Here is a 22,787-nt window from a genome sequence, read left to right as displayed (position 1 = left end):
GCAACCCAAAGTTATTGGTATTAATGGATTATAAAACATTGGAAAAGTGTTCATTATAGTGATTACTGCAAAAAAAGTTTGTTTTTTTAAAAACAAGATAACAACACTAAATCTGAGGGAAATTATCTTGCTGCATGGACAGATAATTTCAGATTTCTTGAATCAAGATTGTTAAATCTAGAAAAAAGCAATTTGAACACTTAAAATAAGAAATTAACTCTTATAAAAAAGATAAATTGTCTAACACTTCTAAATCTACGTTTGATTTGTTTTTATCTTGGTAAGAACCAAATAATTTGCAGTATTTGCAAAACCTCTGCAAAGGGTGACTTATCAATATATTTACTGCCATAAAGCAGGCTGTCTGAACAACAAGGATCAAAAGGAGTTTCCTGTAGAGGAGCTGTTAATCGACTCCTGTATTATACAACATGTATGTCACAGAGAAGCATTCCTCAGGAGAGCACACGCTGGAAACTTCCTTCAGTGTGGCTTCAAACAACCCGACTTTTCGATTCATCATTCTGCACACGGCGCGCAGGCGTCTACCGTTATGCAACCAGCCTTCAAAACACTCGTTGGCTACGGGGCATGATCCCGACATCAAGGAGGCAATCAATCCCATCATGCATCAGGATGAGGTTGAGAGATGGAAGAGGGCAAATCGTGGTTAGACTAGATAACAGTGAAATGACACGCATGAAATGTGACCCAGGGTTGAGAGTCAGGAGTAAGGTGGAGTGGAACACGCAGAGGACACGACTAAACAACATGTCTCGGGGTTATAAATCTCCTCTTGAGACAAACTATTACTCCAACAGCTTCTGAACTGGGTTCTTTTAGAATGAAGTCAATTTTTATTATCCTAAAGTCTGGATTCTGTGCATAACTATGAACACTGACAGTCCAAGAACACCATTTTTTAAATATAATTCAAATATATCCAGAGGTTATAGGTTAGAAGTGGATCAACTCATAAAGATCTTTTGTGCAGAATAACAGTTATAACTGCAGAAATCATTAAAAAAATTATAGATATTTTTTAATTGGAATACAATTGAATTTATATATACATTTTTCAAAGTCCCCACAAGAGTCATGAATGTAGTAAAAAAAAGATCTCCACATGCTATACATATTGAACTATTTGCATTTTTACAACCACTCCTGTCCTGTCCTGTCCTGTCCTCTCCTCTCGGCTCTGTGTAAGCAGCCTGCATCTCTGTCTGATTTTCAGTTCGCCTCAGCAGAATCAATCAATGAGGAGCACAGAATTTAATGTTGTTAGTATCTAGTTATTCCACGGATTATTTTTGGTGACGCTTTAAATTAGACATATAATAAGTAAAGTGATTTTGACAGAAATATAACAATTTTAAGCTTCATTTTGGTTTCTCTCATCTTGGTTTTTGGTCTCTTTCGTAAGCTATGATCATGATGAAGGACCATCAGAAAGTTTAAATATCCATGATAATGACTGTTTTTTTTTTAACATTTAGATTGACAAGTTTTAATGCATGGGAACAAACATCTGTTTCAGAGAAAGAGGCAAAACAAATGAAGTTGTTTAAGTTGTATGGTGAAGTTCGACTAACCCATCAACATCACAATCAAATGTGCAAATTGATAAAACAAAAGAACCAAAATAGGAATTTGTTAAGTCTTTAGAGGCAAAATATCCCAGCATCTTTGATTTGAATGGAAATTTGTGCTGCAAAGCATGTACACTTGAATAAGTGATACATCAGGTCAACTAGATGTCGTTTTCACAAGCACATTCTTGTTCTTTTATGTCACATTTTCATTGTTAAGCTGAAATATAACTGCATAGTATCTGAATTGTGACTAAAAATGGCAACCATATTTTCAGTTTTGGCAACCGAAAGCTGACACCTTTTAGTGTTGAGCCCTGCTTGTGGGACCCATGGAGGTTTGTACCATATTTCATAGCCATCCATACAATATTTGTGCAGATATTTCACTCAAAATCACATGGTGGTGCGAGAGGAAATGCCAGGGGATCTCTCTTTAAAGCCACACTGAACAAAGCTGAATAGAACTTCAATAAAAGTCTCTTTCTGGAAACAATTTAAGTCAACATCAAGCACTAAAAAACCTGTATTTCTTCATTCTAAAATCTAAAAACCAAGTGAGAGCCGACTTGTAAAAACACCTTGATATTATGCTAATCGGTGATGACAAAAAACCCAAAGCGTTCAGCATCAAAACCACAAAAGAAACACGTTTTATAAAACCCTTTTAAACCTCAGCGGGGTGAAAGAAGAGACTCGCTGATTAAATAACCTCTGCTGTGTGTCAGAACTTCAAGGTCACCTCACGTCCTCGTGTTTTCCTTCTTTTACGGGGAGAAACACTTCTGTCACATCCAAGCTGATTGTACATGAGACATTACGAGCATGGTAAGATGAGTGAGTGATTTGGGATAGAGGGCTGACATTCAACCCTTAGAAAAACATCACTTTTGACAGAAAAGTGGAAGATAGAGAAGAGAGAATGGATGTTTTAGTAGCTCTCTGCTACCTAAGTTAACCTTTACAACGTAACCTGTCCTTTTACATCAAGTCCAAGTCATCCTGTGCCTTTTATTTATCCCTCAAAACATGCCCGAGTGTGCAGAATAGCAGCAAAGATAGTACTTGCCAGTCAGCCCCATAGACTGCCACTTCTCCAGCACACATGCACACAAGCTCATACACACATTGCATAAGTGCACACACACCTATGCACAAGCCATCCTTGCCTCATGCTGTGACTAATCTAACACCTCACAGAGAGACACGGCTCTGCTCCTCCTCCCCCTCCTCCTCCACAGGAACCACCATCAATGAATAAAAAATGTTTGAAAAAAAAAAAAACAGCCCAGGAGGAGCTGACTTCGGGCCAGAAATTAAACCAATCTACGACATGAATCGCGCTTCCAGACCCCCTGCTTCTCCACACCGACGATGGTGCAGTGCCATTTTCATCTGCTGACTGCAGCTCGTCGTCGCCTCTGCCCTTTCGGTCTGCAAGTTTTTAACAGCTTCATAAAGCATCGTGAAATAATGTCAATGAGCGATCCGAGCCACAGAGGACTCCAGCTGCGCCTCCACTTAAATCCCACGGAGATGTTTTGACAGTAAATATTGACAAAAAGCAAATAAACTCTGACCCCTAAAAGCAGTCTGTGCATGCATGTGCATTAATAACTCATGGCCTCTGGTGAATGGGAATCTGCTAAATTTTCTGTCTAATCCCAGTGTGGCCTGGCTCAGTAGCAAGACACACAGACAGTGAGACTTGTCCTGCTGCTGCTGGATGAAATAAGTGTCTCGTCTGACAACTCTGAGTCCAGGACGAGCCCTGGAGAGGAGCCAGCGTGGGGAGGCCCTCCACATTCAAGTCACACAGGATGCAACTGATCAATGACTCCACAATTATGATATAATACTCTTTCTGTGTTTATTAATGTTTTTATCTTATTGTGTTTTGTTTTTAATGAATACTGTAAAGCACTTTGAGCTGCATTTTGTGTATGAAATGTGCTAAAATAATAGAAAAGTTATGATAATTATTATCATGGGCATATATGTTCAAGTAAAAGGTGTCTATACTGTATATATAGCTATTGAATTCAATTGAATTTCTTAGCATTTCTGTTGTGTTTATTTTTTATCATCACTCAAACTTTTTTCCATCATAACACTCTTTCTATCTTGTTATATTATTTTTTTTAGTTGTGTTTATAATGACACTGTAAAGCAGTTTCAGCTACATTTTATGTATGAATGGTGCCATGAACGTATATGTTTAAATTAAATGTGTTTATATTCTATATATAGCTATTTAATTTGATTCAAACATTTTTTTTACTTATTTATTTTGTATTTTTGTCTTGTTTCTTTTGACACCACATCTGCTTTTTATTTATTTATTTGTTTTACTCTTAAACTGCTACAAGTGATTCTCCCTGATGTGGGCTCAATAAAGTTTATCTTATCTTGACCCAGTCTGAATAAATGGTGAAGGATAAGTGTGTGTTCATTTGGCATAACGGCTCAATAAAGGCCTTCAAAGACAAGTATACCCTCACATAAAGAGCAGTATAGGTTGAAATGTTTACTTTAAATCAACTGTGCCATAAAAATCCTTCATTTTTATGCAAAATAAATGTAAAAAGACAAACCTCTGGTGAGTTGGTTTCTAATGGGATGTGATGGTAGCAAGCTGCAGCAATGTCCCCATGCATTTGTCAGGCCAGCTGTCATGCTGGTCTCCAAAAAAATTAACCTCCCTGCAGTGGACTGGCTGGCTGGCTTTGCTGTGGAGAGCTGTTGCATAGCGAGTAGGTTGCCACAGCAGATTTACTCAGGCGCGTCCACGCACATTGGCCGTCCACGCACACACATATATATACACAGGCCACGCAACCTCATCCTGCCTGGCGTGTAGGAGGTTATACTGTAAGCTCTGACAACATGCAGGACAACAACGCATGCAGCTGCACGAGAAAACGGGGTAGCGAAAAGCGAAAAGGAGAGGGAAAAGGAGAAGGAGAAGGAGAAGGAGGGGGAGCGTAGCACAGATCGGCCTCCGGGCTTCTGAATCCTTACCTCGGGTCTTTGCTGCCAATCCTTGATCCAGGGAAGAGCCGGGTGTGGTTACAAAAAATCCTCTACGTAAGGAGGCGGCGGGGACATCGAGCGGAATCCCATCGCGAGAGAAGCGTCCATGAAGAAGAGATGGCGGCGGTCGCGACGGTGGTTAGAAAATAAATAAAACGAGCTGATGCGTGGCTGAAATATGTCTGAATGAGATCGTCCCTTTTCTCCTTCTGCCTGTCACCTCAGCATCTCTATCGGTCGCTGCGGATCCGTGACGTGACGACTCTGTGATGATCATCAGCCTTCCTGCGCGCGCGGCCCCGATTCGATCGCCCCTCGCAACAAGCTCGGGAGCGCGCACCAGGGTCTTTAAAAAAAAAAAAAAAGCTCGTTCCTTACAGTCGAGGCGCGTGCACGCTTGTGCACAATCACCACAACCAAGTCACTTGATCTCTTGTCCACCTGTAAATACATATACAAATAATGTTATACATGTTTTGATTAAAATTATTAAGTTTGGTGTTTTTATGCAAAACGAAGGTGTCGAATATATATTATAATATTAACAAATATATTCCAATATAGTATTACATTAGAAGAGATAAGATAAGATAAGATAAGATAAGATATAACTTTATTTATCCCGCAATAGGGGTGTCACAGCAGCTCAAGATACAGACTCATAGATAAGAACCGAATAAGAATAAGAATATAAAAAGTAAGACATATACATACATTCTATACACATTATATACATTCATACATTTCTGATATTTGGCATTATTATTAATATATATTATTGTTTTCCTGAGAGTACAGATATTGCACATTGGAAAAAATATATTTTAGCATGTTAAATAGGTTGAATAAGTTGTTGCATGTAGTGGTATGAACATCAATGAATAAATATATTTAAATATATGCAGAGATATACACAGTATAGTATAAGTGGTATAAGTATATTATATTGTATATTATTATATTATATATATTATTGTATTTACAATTATTTTGCTCATGGCTCATTTTTATATGTACACAAGTTTTATATGTGTTTTAAGTTTCTGCCTATATATATGTATATATATGTATATATATATATATATATATATATATATATATAAACATCATTAAAGACCATTTATTTTAAATAAAATACTATTATTATTATTATTATTATTATTATTATTATTATTAATAATAATAATAATAATAATAATAATAATAATAATAATAATAATAATAATAATGTTGAGAATTTAGTTTTTTAAATTTATTTTTATTATTATCATTTTTCGTCTGCTCTTTGCTGTTTTAGCCAGGCATATATGTTTTAAGCCTGCTTAGAATAATTACTGTGTGTGTGTTTAACAATGTTTGCTATGTGTAGTTGTTTAATAAAGGTAATAAAAAACACCATCCATGTTTGTTCTTTTACAGCTTTTACATTTTACTGAATATAGCCTACTACATAAACGTCGTTTAATAAAAAAACACAAATGTTTAAGATATCAAATGAGACTTTAAAATTTAAAGAAGAATAGTCTTTGTGTTGTTTAAGGATACGGTCTAATATGTTTGGAACGCGGCCACAGAGGGAAAAATACAATTTTCTTAAAGACCACTAGGTGGCGACATTGAGTCAAAGATGGCGCATGTGTCTGATGGATCCACAGGGAAAAAACAACAATCCTACACTTGTGTACATTTTCTATTCCTCCGTCACTTTTAAATACTTTGTTACCTGCTTCTGTTTTGCACTAACCAACAAATAACTTATAACATCTGTTAAAAAATATTATGGCAAATATGTATTTTATTGTTGTTCAGCAATGGAATAAGTGCATTTACTCAGAAAGGGCCTATTGTACTAAAGTACAGTTTTAGGGTAGCCTACTTGTATTTTGAGTATTTCCATTATATGCAGTTTTATACTCCTAGTCCACTTTAATATACTTGTAACATAATTTTTTCACATTGTAGTTTTTCTACTTTCACTTTAGCAAAGAATATCTGAGTACTTCTTCCATCACTGGTGTTTAAAGTGTTTTCACTTGGTATGAACAAACAAACCACTTTCCATTTAGCACCAATACACTGACACTGAGATTTACAGTAATAGCTGAAATGTGTTCAAAACTACAATGTTTAGAAGATTTTTCTCTTAACCATTTAATAAAAAGACTGAATTTCAAACAACTGAGAGTTGGAGCAGACCTCAAGAACCCCCCAAAAAACAGTCTCCAATATTAGTAAAAGTCCTGCATTCAAAATGTTACTTAAGTTAAACTACAAAAGTATTATGAGCAAAGTGTACTTAAACTATGAAATATGACTCATAATGCAGAATGTTTATTTTAATAGTGTTAGCCTTTATTAATATACATAGTTTAAATAATTATATTCTGGTTTATCAATTATGTATGTAAGAGATTTCAATATTGTAGTTCCTCAAAGTGAAGCCAATTGGTTGCTTTGGAGTGGTGGATAAATAAGTAGTACAGTACAGCATCATATCATATTCCAAATAGGCTTGTATCAGATGTTTTGTGTGCGTGTGTGTGTGTGTGTGTGTGTGTGTGTGTTTTACTCAAGTAAAACACAAGTACCTAAACCAGGGATGGGCAATTTAAATGCTGGAGGGGGCCACAATTTTTCATGGACACTACCACAGGGCCACATATAGGACAGTGCACTTAACCAGATATGATTAAACTGCAATTTTAAATATGTTTATAGTGCAATAACTTAACATATTTCACGCTCAAATGCATGTATAACAGTATAAATAGGAATACAAAAGGTTTGAAGCAAATAAAAAATAACTCACTGTGATTTCTTTTTTTTTTCAGTGCAAGAACAGCAGACCAACATTAATTGCAAGAAGTAATTTTGTGCATTTTTACACAGCGCTTTTAAGATTTCATGCTCAAATGCATGTAGTGGTACTGAGGGCCACTTCAAGTGAGGGTGCGGGCCGTATTCGGCCCCTGGGCCTCCAGTTGCCCATCAGTACTTTTTTTTTTCAATGCTTTATTGAAAATTATAAAAATAAACATTTCTGGCACGTTTTTCACACTACATACCTTGCATAAGTGTAGAAAGAATGCTAGGTGAACATCAATCAACAGTAAAACTTATAATAACATCAATATTAGAGCAGTTGAAATAAAATAAAAATAAATAGAAAAATAAATAGACAAAAATAAAATACATATAAAACAGTCTAAATGTAGTTTTCAATAAGGGGTTTTCGAATTAGTTTTAACTGTTCATTGCAGTGGGGAAAAAAATTAAAGATATCATATAATTTTTGTGCCTTTCTTATTGTTAGAATTTCTTTTAGAGATTTTAAGTATAATTTGAATTCATCCATGAAGACAATACATTTGGGGATGATTTCATAACTCTATTCTTGGTGGATGAATATTTTTTTAAGTACAGTACTTAGTAGCCTACTTTTTCCACCGGTGGTTATTCCCGAAACTTCTCGCGATGACAGGTGCAGTCGTCTTGCGGTAATGTACCCGGAAAACTGTGTCAGAGTGAGCGCTCTTCCGCTACACACTGTCCCGGTGACGTCTACACATCCAACCGGTCAGCACTGTGCTGTGTTGATAGCTGGTAGGCAGCTAGCTGCGAGCTAACCTGCCGAGCTACCTCCTCCTCCTCCGCCTCTGAAGCCAGCTGAGCGGAGCCGTGAATGAACCCCGCGTCTCAATGCATCTCCCGTGGCCGCGATGGCAGCGACAGAAACGGTCTGAGCGTGAGATTTTAGCGATGTAGCTAAATGCTTGACAATATCTGTAGTTTAATGTTAGTGTGATTCGTGCCCTTAGCTAGCCTATTTCCACCAGTAGCTAGCTGTTTTTCTGTCCGGGACAGACGGCGGCAGCTAGCCCCCTCTCTCGCCACTACAGGAGGATGCTGAGGCTGTTCGGAGCGCTGGTTGTCCTCGGGCTGGCCCTGGCGTGCATCACCTCCTGGGTGCTGGACAGCTATGACACGGCTTGGCACCCGAAACGGAGCGTCCAGCACCAGGCTGCCGGGGATGGAGATGAATCCAAACCGGGGAGCTCTCCACCATTTCCCGGCGGCGAGTTGAGCAATATATTCTGGTTTATACAGGTGGGATTTATTCTGTCCTGCTAGCTAGCTTTGTTCGGTGTATTACCAGAAATAATGCTGTCAATCATTACCTCCATTTTTCATAATTTACATTTATAACATGAGGCTTTGCAGTGTTATCAAAGGAAGGCAGCTGTGGTGGTTCACCCACTGAACTCTCTCTGAAATGACTGACAGAAAGAGGTCACTGACCACAGAAGTGTGTCATTGTCAGGTAAAGAGATGGTTCAGCAACACAGTAAGTCATCACCCTGTTAGAATAATCGCCTAACTCATTTTTTCAAGTTTTGCAGGAAACACAAAAAAACTCACCAAAAGTGTAACATATGACATTTATTGATCATTTCACTCAAAAAGGATGTAACAAAGGATGGCTATTGGCATAGTAATAACACTGTGTGTAAATTATGTAACTTGAAATAAATGACCTAGGCATTTTTTGAGCATGCCTTTGTGACTTTAGCAAGATATGGTAACACTTTTGTTACCAATATTAGTGTCAACAATAAAACACTGATAAACTAAACTGATAACTAAACAATCTCCCTCTAGCTCTTCTTTGCTGGGTTCTTATCTGAAAAGAAAAAAATGACTTAGGCGATTATTTTAACAGTGTGATGATTTATAACATGAGGCTTTGCAGTTTTATCACAGGAAGGCAGCTGTGGTGGTTCACCACTGAACTCTCTCTGAAATGATTGACAGAAAGAGGTCATTGGCCACAGAAGTGTGTCATTGTCAGGTAAAGAGATGGTTCAGCAACACAGTAAGTTTTAGTCGGACTTTGTACCTTTTGTGTTTTACAACTCTGACCCTAATATGTTAAAAAAAGAAACTGTGCTGATGTGTAAATATGTGCTGAACTCTCACCTGACCCACACTGCCCCCTCTTAGTCGATTAGTCGACTGTCCTTTTAGTCTTAGTAGGCGAAGATTTCTTTCATCATTTCATCATGTAATTCTTTTATGCTTTTTTTCATGCTATGACATAAAGTGGGATTTAAGGGGTGTTCTTGCATGATTCTTTATGTAGAAACTTCTTAATTAACTCAACTAAAGGATTAATCTATATAATCATATGTGTTGTGTTAGTTAGCGAGGAATATCTTTAGCCAAGGAGAGCCTTGCAGTTGATATTAAGTGATTTTATTGGCAATTTACTTTACAACTGTTGACACCTCAACATAAAAATAATAATAATTATATACATATGTGTAGTAGGCTACATGCACGAGATTCTTGTTAGCATCTCTGTTTTTTTTTTTTACATCATTATGCATATACATTTGCTGCATTCCTTTTAGGGCCGCACCAGCTGATTTTTTAAATTATTATTATTTTGTACAATTATTTAGATTTTCTTGATTCATTGACTAATTGTTTGGGTCTTCAAAATGTCAGAAAATAGTGAAAAATGTCCGTCACAGTTTCTCAAAGTCCAAGAAGAGGAGAATTTTCTTATTATTATCTAATTTATATTGTGTGTTATATTGTAGTCCTTATTTGAACTATGAACTATTTTAGACTAGCTTGAACCAGTTTAGACAAAAGCCAGATTAAATACCCTTTTTAATCTTTCATTTTTTTATCCCTGTTTCTGGTTTTCTATGTCCGATTCAAGGTGTCCGACATACACATAAGCCGATTTCACGACCCAAGACGCATTCCAGATTTTGAAAAATTCTGCACTGACACAATTGAAGTGATCAAGCCTGCTCTGGTGCTTGCAACAGGTACAGTAATCCCACCAATGTGCAGTTTGTTGAGTCATGACAGTGTTTATGTATGCACTATGTTATCTTGTATTTTCTAGACAGCACAAGCAGATACTGTACGTAACCCAGACAGATTTCCTTCAGGACAATATAGTCTATCTTATCTTTAAGTTACCTGGGAAGTCTTGTAATGAGGCTGACTGGGTGTGGCAGTGTTTGTTTCTCACATGCATTCTGTCCGTCCCTCCACAGGGGATCTGACGGATGCTAAAACGGAGAGTAAAGTTGGTTCCCTGCAGCACGAGGTGGAGTGGCAGGCCTACCACAACATCCTGAAGAGGTCACGTGTGATGGAGCGCACGAGGTGGATAGACATCCGTGGAAATCATGGTAACCAACCGCAGCACTCTGTTATCGTAATGTTCTCTCCAGACTCGCTGCTTCAATGGAAACATCCCAGAGAACAATTAAGATTTTTTTTTTTTTTTGAAGAAGCCATTAACTGTGGTGCTTGTCCGACCTCCTCCTCTTCAATGCCACTCTCCCTTCTGTTATTGGATTGGGAGCTATTAGATGTGAAAGAAGATATCTTAACTGTCAAAAGAAAGAAAGCTAGTTATTGCATCTGGAGTTTCTCTGACAGCCATTCTGCTCTTATTGATTGCAGTTTTTTGATGTGTGTCCTGGCAGTTTATCTGTTAGTGGGTTCTATGGTAACAACAGATTTTGTTCAATATCTTCCTGTAACATGTGGAAATCTGACTCCGGCATTAAATGTGTTTTGTCCCATTGGGAATCTCTCCATTAGACATTTTGGTCCTTTGCTGTTGTCATATCCTTTTTTATAGTTTATATTCTGATAAATCTCACCATTATTTCATTTCTTCTGACAGATGCCTTCAATATTATGTCACTGGACAGCGCCAACAATTATTACCGGTCAGTATAAAATGCTTCACACTGGTTTACACCCAGTCTCAGTGTTCTCCTGCTTGTCTTACAGCAGCTGAGTATGAGTCGATCAGAGCGCATAGTAACTTCAATGAAACATGAGTAGTCGCAGACCTATTTATTGACAATAATCCAAGCTGTCTGAGCTTCCTGAGGACTAAAATAGAAGCTGAATCTGCACGAACAGAAACCGACTCGCTTCTCTTCTGACACAAATTATGTTTTATGTGGCATTGCTGCTTTCTGTTAATGCTGATTGATCTTTTATCTCCTTAATATTCTTAATGCTGTGGTCATTCTCTGCCAGACAAAGACTGTCTCCTCTGCACGCCTAATTTATATTTATTTAAAATGCATCAAATTATCTCAGGACACTCTGCTGCAGCTGCTGGCTCCAGCCCAGTCCACAGTATCTTGTTACTCACTTTGCTGATTTTTTTTTTCAACTTTCTCTAGGAAATACTCGGCTAATCAGAAAGTGGGCTCTTTTCACTATGTTCACAAAACTCCCTTTGGCAACTACTCCTTCGTCTGTGCAGATGCCACTCTGACTCCAGGACCCAAAAGGCCGTACAATTTCTTTGGTATTCTCAACCAGGTACAGCTGTCTGACTCCTTCTCTTAACTGAATGTGTGAGGGGAAATTTGAATTCTGCAAACACTCGTTCAGTTATTACAGTTTGAAATCAGAGGAGACTAAATTATTTAAAGGGATAGTTGGGATTTTATGACATACTTACTGATGATCAGTGTACAGGTGCATCTACATACATTAGAATATCATGGACATGTCAATTTCCAGTAGTTCAAGTCAAATAGCCCCAATCAAGTATAGAGTGCATATAGATGAACATACTTTTCAGAGGCCAACATTTCCATATTAAACATACTTTTTAAAATTGGTCTTGTAATATTAGCAGGAACTGAATTTAAGGTCTTCATTAAATGTAAGCCAGAATCATTATAATTAGAAGAAATTAAATAAATTAAGACATGAAATGTTTCAGTCTGTGTGTAATGGATCTATATAATGTGTTATTTCAACTTTTTGAATCAAATTACTGACTTTTCTATGATATTCTTATTCATAGAGATGCACCTGTATTACTTGCAGTAGATGGCAGTGGGCACACCTCCAGTTTGCAGCAGCAGGCAGAGTACTGCACTGTCATGGAAGCTAACCAATGTACTGCTGTGGTTGGGGTATTTTAACCAGTGTTGCAGGAATGATGTATTTTTGTAGGCCAAACAGGAAGTTAACATCACCCTGGTTCCATGGAAAGCAAGCCAATGGGATTTTTTAAATTGCAGTTTTGTGTTTTTGCAGAAAATAAACTCATAAAAGGTTATAGGAATCTAACCAAAACCAATTCTAAGAACCCGCTGACACAGACTCAGGAACTGAAAGTGCTAAAATGCTAATCAATTTCCTTGTTTTAGGACTCATTCCTGTAACACTCCAGGGGTCAACAAAGCTGTTATCTGTGCTATCTTCAAAGAATCTTTTTGAAAAAAACAGTAATTTTACCTTGTATAAACACTGGAATTGTCTGTCTAGCACTGCCTCGCTCAGTTAGTTTAATTGTGTTGTTGTGTGACTTTGCTGAATCCAAACCAACCCTTTAAAACACAGAAGTAACACAATAACACAAACTAAATAACTCATCAAGGCAGCGGTAGACCAGCAACTCCTCTATTCTGTCTTTTGACAATGCAGTCCGGTGGTTTTGAAGAGAGCAGAGATAATGGTTTCGGTTCTCAGTAAACTAAAACAAGGCTTCCCAACAGATTTAAAAAGAAGGGTGTTCTAAATATAAGTTAGACTTAAACTGATATTGATTGTTTGGTGTCTAAATACATTTTGCTGCTGGCCCAATAAACAGCAGTTCATTGTTTAGATTCTTTACCTGTACTCCTGCATGCTGTGAATGAATACCTCATACAACCCCCATCTAAAAGAAATTTGAACTATTCATTTAAGGTCGTATGCCTCGATAAGCTGGCCAATAAATAGTAAACAGAAGGTAAAAAAATGTTTATCTAAGAAATAAGCAATTAAAAAGGTTGTTTTTACACATTTAACATCACAGAACACACAGTATTACGGTCTTATTATAAGCAGGGAGAATCTGTTTTCAAATAAATAAATAAATAAATAAAACACTTATACATTGTAGATGAAAAATGTAACGGAAGATATAGTTATATTAAAATGTTTTTTTCTCTGTATATGACAGACTCAAATGGACTTGCTGGACACGTTCAGAGCTGAGAGTCTGAAAAGCAACCAGTCGATCTGGTTTGGCCACTACACCACCTCCACTGTCGTCTCCCCGTCTCCAGGAGTTCGGGACATGATGAGGTAGGGCCGCTGAAAGGCTGTGTGTAGTAGATAAACCAGTTATTTTTTAAACAAAGTGTGGAAGTACATATTGTCCCATTGTTTGCAAACATTCACCAGCCTGCTCTTTTGCCTTACAAGACTTTTATCAAACAACCTCAGAATGATGAGGCCATCAAAATGCATTTTCAGGAATGTTCAAAATATTTTTCAAGCAGTTGTTGTTGGCACACTCTGACAAGGTCATTCCAGTTCTTACATTTGGACTTCTTGTGTTTAGATCTGCAGTTGCATATCTTTGTGGCCACCTGCACACACTGGGCGGCCTGATGCCCGTCCTCCACAGCCGACATCCCCAAGGCACCCTGGAGCTGGAGCTGGGCGACTGGATGGACAACCGCAGGTACACTTCATCAAAATGGGCTAGTTTCAAAACCATCAGAGCTGTTGTAAACACACACTAGTACTTGCTACAGTACGCCACCAGACTAGAGAACAGCTTTTATACAAAGGCCATCACAGCATTAACCCATTTAACCAGGGAAAGCATTACCGCATTTCTACCATTAAAACCGGGAAAGCGGATACATCGTTTTGTACTATTTGTAGTTTTTTCCACCTATTTTCGGTCTCTTGGCCAATGAAATGCATCAGAATACATGTGGGAGTGTCGCAATGCAACATGGGACTTTTCCAGAACTCCTGAAATCATGGCGGAAAACGACTATAGCAGAGGGAGCTCAGATATAACCGGTATAAGCTCTCAAATACTTTTGATATTTGAATTTCATTTCTATCTGCTACAGAGGCTGAAAAATCAATTATTAAGTAGGCGTTGACACTTGAATTTTCAAAAAAACTTCAGGTTTTAGGGGGTTATTTTAAAATCGCCCAGAGGTTTTACAGGCATTTTTTTCCAGCCGTTTTAGACCTAAATGGGTTAAATGATCACATGAAATAACTCATGAAATGGTGTATGTATATGGACGTGGATGTATGCGATATTTTTTGTTGTTGTTGTTTTTAATTCTCCATGTTTTTTATCCCTTTTATCTGGTTTATTTATGTTTTATACTATGTGTTTTTACATAGTACATATTTGCAGTACTCCTACACTGAAGTATTGCACTTAATTTTTGTTATGCATTGCATAATGACAAATAAAGATATTCTATTCTATTCAGTAGCTATACAGCTCATCGACTCATAATGGGCAAGTGTCAGTTTTAGCAACAATTTAAATGCAACTTATGAAAATATTCATCATCACTGAATGTCCTGATTATTTTCGTGCTTAATCGATGAATCGTTTCTGACATTTCTTTGAAATTTCTGTGAAATGTCAGAAAAATGTCCATCCAGCTTTCTCAAACTCCAAGGTGATGCCTTTAAATGTCTTGTTTTGACAGTATGAGCACAAATATATTCAGTTTGATGTGATATAAAATAGAGAAATACAGAAAATATCTGTATTTGCATGAACTTCAGTTTAAATGATTACCGGTAATTGAAAATCAACTAACTGATTAGTCATCTAATCTTTGCAGCTCTAAATGAATTAATCATTTTTAATTACGTTGTCTGTCTGGGTCCAGGTTGCATAATTTAATTATCATATCAGTAAGAATTATTGTTATATCCTTTTGGAAAATTCTGTAAAATGTGTCATGATAATAATTATTTATAGGCCATATTGACCCTGGTTTTCCTTTGTATTATCATACTGTGGAACAGGTATTTAATTATACTCTATGTGGGATAAAAATGTCAAAGTCAAAGTGAAATTTATTTCTATAGCGCATTTACAGACGGCTGAGCCGCACCAAAGTGCTTCACATAAAAGTGCAAAAAGTGCAATAAAATACAGAATTGACAAAGGTAACAAAAAAACAAAAACAAAACAAAATTAAATTTAAAATAAATTAAAAGAAGATGGGATATTTTTAAAAGCACTGTGGGATTACTAGGGGACACTATTCCCTAGCACTTGCCGGAAAAAAAAAACCTTAATAGAAGGCAAGAGAAAAGAGGTGGGTTTTTAAGTGGGATTTAAAAACATTTAGGGACTGCGCTGCACAGATGTGGAGGGGGAGGCAGTTCCAGAGTCTGGGGGCTGCTACTGAGAAGGCCCTGTCTTCAGATATCTTAAGTTTAACTTGTTGAAGCCCGTAGAAACCTAGTCTTTCATCTGTCTCCAGATACAGAGTTCTGGCCTTCGACCACGACCTGCTGAGCTTCTCTGACCTGAGGTTCGAGCAGTGGCCTGCAGTGCTCATCACAAACCCCAAGGACGCACAGTACCTGCACCCCGGAGTGGAGCCGCTGGGTCGGATACGGAGATCAACGCACATCAGGTGTCTGTTCTTGTTGAACCAAAAACGCCTCACTGGCTTCACAACACACATTTTTGCAGAGCACCTGCTCCGGTCGCGTACTATTCCCAGCTCACAATGTGGGTTATTACATCACCGTCAAATAAGCTGCAGTCACTTCTGCCTGGGAGGTCATGTTTTTGGTTTTATTTGGGTCTAATTGCTTCTAGCAGTGAAGTGTACACTGTGCACTGATAATAACATTTTTAACCTTGTTAACATGTCCATTTAAAAAAAAATAAGCAGTCAGGGCCGTGGCTGAGCATTTCCACCTTGGAGCTGCAGCGTACTAATGACAGACTCAAAATTCCGGTTTCAGACAGCCAGGGTTTCATTCCTAAGAAAACAATCCCGTCAGTTTAAGGCATGGGGCCGAAGAAGCCAGGGGTGGCTTTGTATCAGTATTTTCAAATCATCAAATTCAGAATTGAGTATATATATTTATTTTATATTCAAGTGTATATATATAATTATAAAAAACAAATAGTGTTAGATATCTTGTCTTTGTACCTAATTAATTTGAATGTAGGTCGTAAAAGGATTTGCAAACCATTTCATCCTGTTTTATCACGTTTTTTCAGAATGTGCCAACATTTTTGGAATCAGGTTGTAGACCAGATGCCAAAAATACCTCACAGATTGCGAGACATGCACGGAGCTCACTTTTGTGGGAAAACTATGTTAAACAAAATATTAATCACAGCAGAATAGTTCTACATATTGGAAGAGGTCACATTTGCTGACAAGGCACTCAACATTTTGGCTGTTTCTCATGAACTAGTGCACTTATTTATATGAAATTTTACAAGCATATACAGTAATGAAAAAAAATATTAGACCACCCTTTTTTTTTCCTTCAGGTTTTTGTTCATTTCAATGCCTGGTACAACTAAAGGTACATTTGTTCGGACAAATACTATGATAACAACAAAAATAGCTCATAAGAGTTTAATTTTAGAGCTGATATCTAGCCATTTTCCATGGTTTTCTTGATAACGATTTTGGTTATTATCAAGAAAACCTTGGAAAATGGCTAGATATCAGCTCTAAAATTAAACTCTTCTGAGCTATTTTTGTTGTTATCATAATATTTGTCCAAAAAAATGCCCCTTTAGCTGTACCAGGCATTAAAGTGAACAAGAAATTGAAGAAATCAATGGTCTAATAATTTATTCCATGACTGTATGCCTTATAAATCAGTCAGTCAGTCATTTTCTGTATCACAGTGAAAATCTGGATGTAGATTTTAAGAAACAAATGTTTGCCACAATGGCAAAGGTTCATCATTAAGTGATTTTTCCACTGGGCACAATAGCCTTTTACCGAATTAAAAAAATAAATAATAAATCGTTCATTTTCTCAATAGGATCTTGGCCTTCTCAGAGGCCCAAATCACTTCGGTGCATGTGAGCGTAGACGGGGAACCCCTGGGGGACTGCCACGCTGCTGGAGGTCCTCTCTACGTTCTGCTGTGGGATCCGTCTCTCTACCTCACTGGACTGCACACCATCAGAGTTAAAGTGGAGGTCACTACATCATTTATTTGTTCTCCACTCCAAGTGTTCGTGCACTATTAAATGTTTTATAATCTTTATTACATTTGCTGGATCTGTTTCCTTGAGTTCAGTTATGATTCAGTTGATGTAGATCTGCTGTCTGGGGACGGCAGCCTTTAATGTGCTTTCTCTACAGAATTAACAGTGTAGTTCTTTCTCATCTTTCTGTGTGGCTCAGGACTCGGCGGGCCGGTCGTCAGTGCGGGAGCAGCACTTTACTCTGGAGGACGACTTGACTCCCAGCTTTGGTTTCGTGCAGTCCTTCATCCTCCTCACGGACCACTACATCCTGGGCCGAGTGGCCTTCATCTTCATGATGCTGCTGAATGTCGGGGTGCTGCTGGCCTTCAGGTTCCTGCGTGTTCCCTCTGGGAGAGGTGAGCTGTCTCTGAAAACCATTCAAATAAACACATCATAATAACTTTGTTTTGATTACAGGCAACTGAAGTGCAATTAACCCCATGAGGGGGTTGAAAAAGCATGTTTTCTTTTGGAAAAAAATCACCCAAATTACACCTTTTAATCATGGACAGGAACTCTAAAGACAGAAATGATGATTGGATTTTTTAAGTCCTTGAACAAATTAAGTGAGAGAAATATTTTCATGAGGAGAAAGAACCAAATCTAAGCTTAGAATATATATTTAATCAAAATCTTTATTCTACGTATCTCATTTAAATGTTTGCTTAAAATCTGCCCTTTGCACTCAGCAGATCCTGTAAAAAACATGAAATTCTGCACTCCTCACATCAACCATCAGCCATGAATGACTCGGCAGAAACCAACATACACAGATCCCTTTTTTTTCAAATTTCTTGTAAAAGAAATGATCAAAGAATTAGACTAATTCAATCTTCTTCTCTTGATTTATGGCATTTAACTCCCCACTTCTGTCCATGATTGTACTGTTTCCATAGAGATGCAGGACTAACTTTGTATATTACAGTGAAAAAAGAGATCACAGTGAGTAAAATGCCACAGTAGCACAAAAAAAAACTCGGGTTCAGAGGGTTAACTGATGTCCACAATCAGACTCTAATGTTAACACATTTTATCATGTTAATACATATAGGCTTAATTCATTATTCAAATAATATGTTTCTGTTTTTTAATATTTACCCAATCCTTTTGTTTATCATCTGCAGGTTTGACCTCTCAAGCATGTATGTCGCTGCAGCTGGTCAGCACTACGGACACCTTCTACTACTCTCTGCTGCTGTTCAACCTGTGTACAGCGTTAGGTGTGTCAACTGACAACTCTGTTTCCCTCTTTGTTTGGTGCTTCAGTGCTTCTGGCTTTTTACATTTTTTTGTTGTCACAAATCTGCATAATATCAAAGAAAATAAAAAATCTTTTATGTGACATAGTTCTGTAGCTTCATAGCTTCGTTTTACAATATTTCCTTGTAATCTTGCATCTGTTGGATTATGAATAGCTCCTATGCTGTTTCCGGCTCTCTTCCTTCAGGTCCGTGGTTCATAGGAGAGCTGATAGATGGTCATAGTGGAGCGTGCTTCGCCTTTGGGGTGTTCATCGACGGGCACTTCCTGGAAGGCAGTCTCACTTATGTTGTCGGAGTCGTTCAAGTAAGACAATAAATGATACCGAGCACATCTACAGATGCATCCCAATGAATTAGAATATCATAGAAAAGTTTATTTATGTCAGTAATTAAATTCAAAAAGTGGAAATAACACATTATATAGATCCATTACACACTTAATGAAACATGTCATGTCTTGATTTATTTAGTTTCTTCTAATTATAATGATTATGGCTTACATTTAATGAAGACCCTGAAATTCAATGTCTCAAAATATTTGAATATTACAAAAGACCAATTTTAAAAAGTATGTTTAATAGTATGAATAGTATGTCTATCTATATGCACTTTATACTTGGTTGGGGCTATATGACTTGAACTACTGGAAATTGACTTTTCAATGATATTCTAATTTATTGAGATGCACCTGTACATCTCAGCAAGGCCGCAAAAAGAAATAAATGGGTCAGAAGATAAATTGGAGAAGGAAAGGAAACATTTGTTGTAAAACAATCTCTATATTTCTGAATAGTTTAAACTCTTCAGCCTATAAAAATCCTTCCAATGAAACTATCTGACAGGAAAAAAACACAGTTTGTTGAGTCTTATTCGCTGTAACCGGTAATGAGATGTCACCGGTAAACATTCACACACTTCCATTCATAAATCTGTATTTAACAGATTATCCATTATTCTTGTCCTGATAGTGATAATCAAGGACTAATCACATCTAACCGGGGTTATTTCCTCTCTGCCAGCTGCTGTTCTTCAACATGCCCCTCACCTGTTATCTCTGCTGGAGCCTCCACCACCGTTGCCGCGGCAACACCTTCCGATCCCACTTCCTGCGGCCGGGTTGCCGCTGGCGGACTCTGGCCGTTCACCTCTTCATGCTGCTGCTGCTCACCTGGCAGGCCCACTCCTGCTACTTCCTGCTGGAGACCTACGGCCCCATGGCCTTTTTCCTGTCTCCGGTCCGCACGTGGGCACTAATGCTCAGTCTGCTATTGGTCTACCGCGCCTGGACAGGCCCCGCCCCTCTCCTTCGCGACCACAGCAAGAGCGTCTCTCCCTCTTGACAGTAATTGCACTGTGCCACCACCATTACCCTCGAGCCTGACTCACAGATATATTTTGCTGTCACTTTCCACCCTGAAAGCCTCAATTTCCCCCACAGCAGCCCCCACCCCTCCTTTCCTTTCTTTCTCTCTCTCCTCCTTCCAGAAGCCACTTCACAGAACATCATTCACTATCCTGTTTATAGATAGTATTGTTTACTTAATATGCATGTTGTTGTAAAGCACCGGTGAGCACATTTCTGGCCATATTCATAGCAATGTGTACAGTGTAAAAAAAACAAAAAAACACAGTGGATACATTGGGAAATAGCCAACTTGAGCTATGTGAGGACTAGTCCAATGTATACCACCAACGTGATCTCCTGGGAAGGTGCATCAATAACACTCCACTTTTAAGGACTTTTCATGTGTCACGTCTACATATTTTCAGCTTTATGCGTGTCATTTAATGCCCTGTTGGGTTAACGTAAGTTTGTTATATAAATTAAAGGAATGCCTCTCCCTTAAAATGACCATTTTTATATGAATTGTTCACCATGTGTTACTTTAAATTCATGAAGAAACTTTTTTCCTTGCATGCCTTCATTGTAAATGGAAGGACAGGTTTACAACAGCAAAGCAAACTCTCACACAACTCGTACAGTACAGGTGTATCTCAATAAATTAGAATATCATAGAAAGTCAGTCATTCAACTCAAAAAGTGGAAATAACACATTATATAGATCGTTACACACAGAATGAAACATTTCATGTCTTAATTTAATTTCTTCTAATTATAATGATTATGGCTTACATTTAATGAAGACCTTAAATTCAGTGTCTCAAAAAAATTTAATATTACAAAAGACCAATTTTAAAAAGTATGTTTAATATGGAAATGTTGTCTTCTGAAAAGTATGTCCATCTATATGTACTCAATACTTGGTTGGGGCTATTTTACTTGAACTACTGGAAATGGACTTTTCCATCATATTCTAATTTATTGAGATGCACCTGTATAGTCCAAGTCTCATTTATCCAGTCATGTGCTAAAATCTTAATATTTATAACATCCCCGCCACGTCTCATTCTTGCGCTGGCCCACTACTCGTCCAGACTGGGACGGACTTGCGGATTCGGTCACTTAATGGTCAGATTTTAGCATAAATGGATGCGTTTAGGAAGTAATGAGCATATGACTGGATAAATGAGACTTTGACTAGACTGCACGAGTTGTGTGAGAGTTTGTAAGTGGATGCTCTTGTTAAAGCTGGTTTCTATTAACTTCAATTCATTATTCATTTACTAGATTCTTGGCTGTTTCACCAGATTCTCTGTTCATTGTGAAGGCATGCTAGGAAAAACCTAATCAACCTAAATTCAGGCTAACATGAGGTGAGTAATTGTTGAAGAAATTGACATTTTAGGGGTGAAATATTCAAGTTACATACGTGAGTTAAGTAGTGAATGTCAGTAACTCAACGTTCTGCCGTTTGGTTTTACGTCGGACATGAAGAGTCTGGTTTATCCATCCACCCTGTCCTCCTTCCTCCGCGGACTTTCTCACTCTTTATATTACATCACCTGACTTCTGGAGCACTTGCTGAGTCAGTGTCTAATACTGCCGTGGTGTGAAATGACATGCAAAAAGCAAAAAATGCATAGTGATAACACAAGAAATGACCTAAAGAATTGGCGTGTTATTCATACGCCATTTTGGTGATGCCAGGCTGGTGCCGCAGTTGACAGTATATTCTGCTGTGGTTTAAGCTGACTCATTTACTTGAGCTTTAGCACTTTTTTGGAAGTGTTGCCTTGGCCCCAAAAGCCACTTCACCACTGCCAGAGGATGAATAAGAAAGAGTTCACCTTTTATTCTTCTCTCTGAAAATAATTTTTCGTTCACTAACGAAGGCTGGACGTGCCAAACCGATCCTTGTTTTTACTTTCAGACCATAGACTGTATGTAAAGTTGGATGGCCTGACAGTTCTCCACCAAAAGTGAAGCCAAAACATCTTGATCGCCCCCAGGTGGCGGGCTGCAGTATAGGCCATAAACCCCGCCCCCTCCATGTTGGTGGATGGGACATGAGCCAAGCTAAAAACACATCAAATTAATAGTTTCTGTCATTTAAGGTAATTCTTATCACAATAATGTGTCACGATTGGCAGCTCGCATTGTGCTCTGATTTGGTCAGCTGGTGTTTTGGGCGGGAACTTGATACCAAGGCTCACTACTGCTCAAACTCTGGCTCCAAATTATGTCACCAGGGCGAGATGACAGCCGCTTTATCTGGGATATTTTGGCTTCACTTAAGTAGAGCAGGAGGAAGTGGAGACATGTCATCCATTCTTTATACAGAAAGCTTCATATTGTATGCTGTAAACTTTCCTGACTCCCCGTGGCTGACAGAGCGTGTTGGTTACAGTAACTCTGCTGAAGATGACACAGGTAATGCAACCTAGACGATCATATATTCTAGGGCTGTCCTCGACTAAAGAAAATCTTAGTTGACT

At 38.0% G+C, this 22,787-nt stretch overlaps 2 protein-coding genes across 2 annotated transcripts in view; one reads left to right on the top strand and one right to left on the bottom strand.

Moving 5' to 3' along the window:
- ttbk2a (tau tubulin kinase 2a) overlaps positions 1-4,932 on the bottom strand; it is a 28,386-nt gene extending 23,454 nt beyond the window's left edge. Inside the window, exon 1 of the mRNA XM_059353248.1 lies at positions 4,614-4,932. The gene's annotated coding sequence lies outside the window, so the exon portion shown is untranslated. The remainder of the gene's footprint in view (positions 1-4,613) is intronic.
- Positions 4,933-8,188: 3,256 nt separating this feature from the next.
- tmem62 (transmembrane protein 62) lies at positions 8,189-22,431 on the top strand. The gene is made up of 13 exons (XM_059353143.1): positions 8,189-8,732; positions 10,354-10,465; positions 10,700-10,837; positions 11,341-11,386; positions 11,855-11,996; positions 13,636-13,760; positions 14,020-14,142; positions 15,938-16,093; positions 17,478-17,637; positions 17,846-18,044; positions 18,813-18,908; positions 19,136-19,254; positions 19,970-22,431. The coding sequence occupies exons 1-13, from the start codon at positions 8,529-8,531 to the stop codon at positions 20,288-20,290; spliced, it is 1,941 nt and encodes a 646-aa protein (XP_059209126.1). The 5' UTR covers positions 8,189-8,528; the 3' UTR covers positions 20,291-22,431.
- Positions 22,432-22,787: the final 356 nt, after the last annotated feature.

The sequence above is a fragment of the Centropristis striata genome, chromosome 16 (assembly GCF_030273125.1).
Source record: "Centropristis striata isolate RG_2023a ecotype Rhode Island chromosome 16, C.striata_1.0, whole genome shotgun sequence".
NCBI lineage: Eukaryota > Metazoa > Chordata > Actinopteri > Perciformes > Serranidae > Centropristis > Centropristis striata.
The sequence above is the reverse complement of the archived record's forward strand: the minus strand, read 5'-3'. Positions and strand labels throughout refer to the sequence as shown.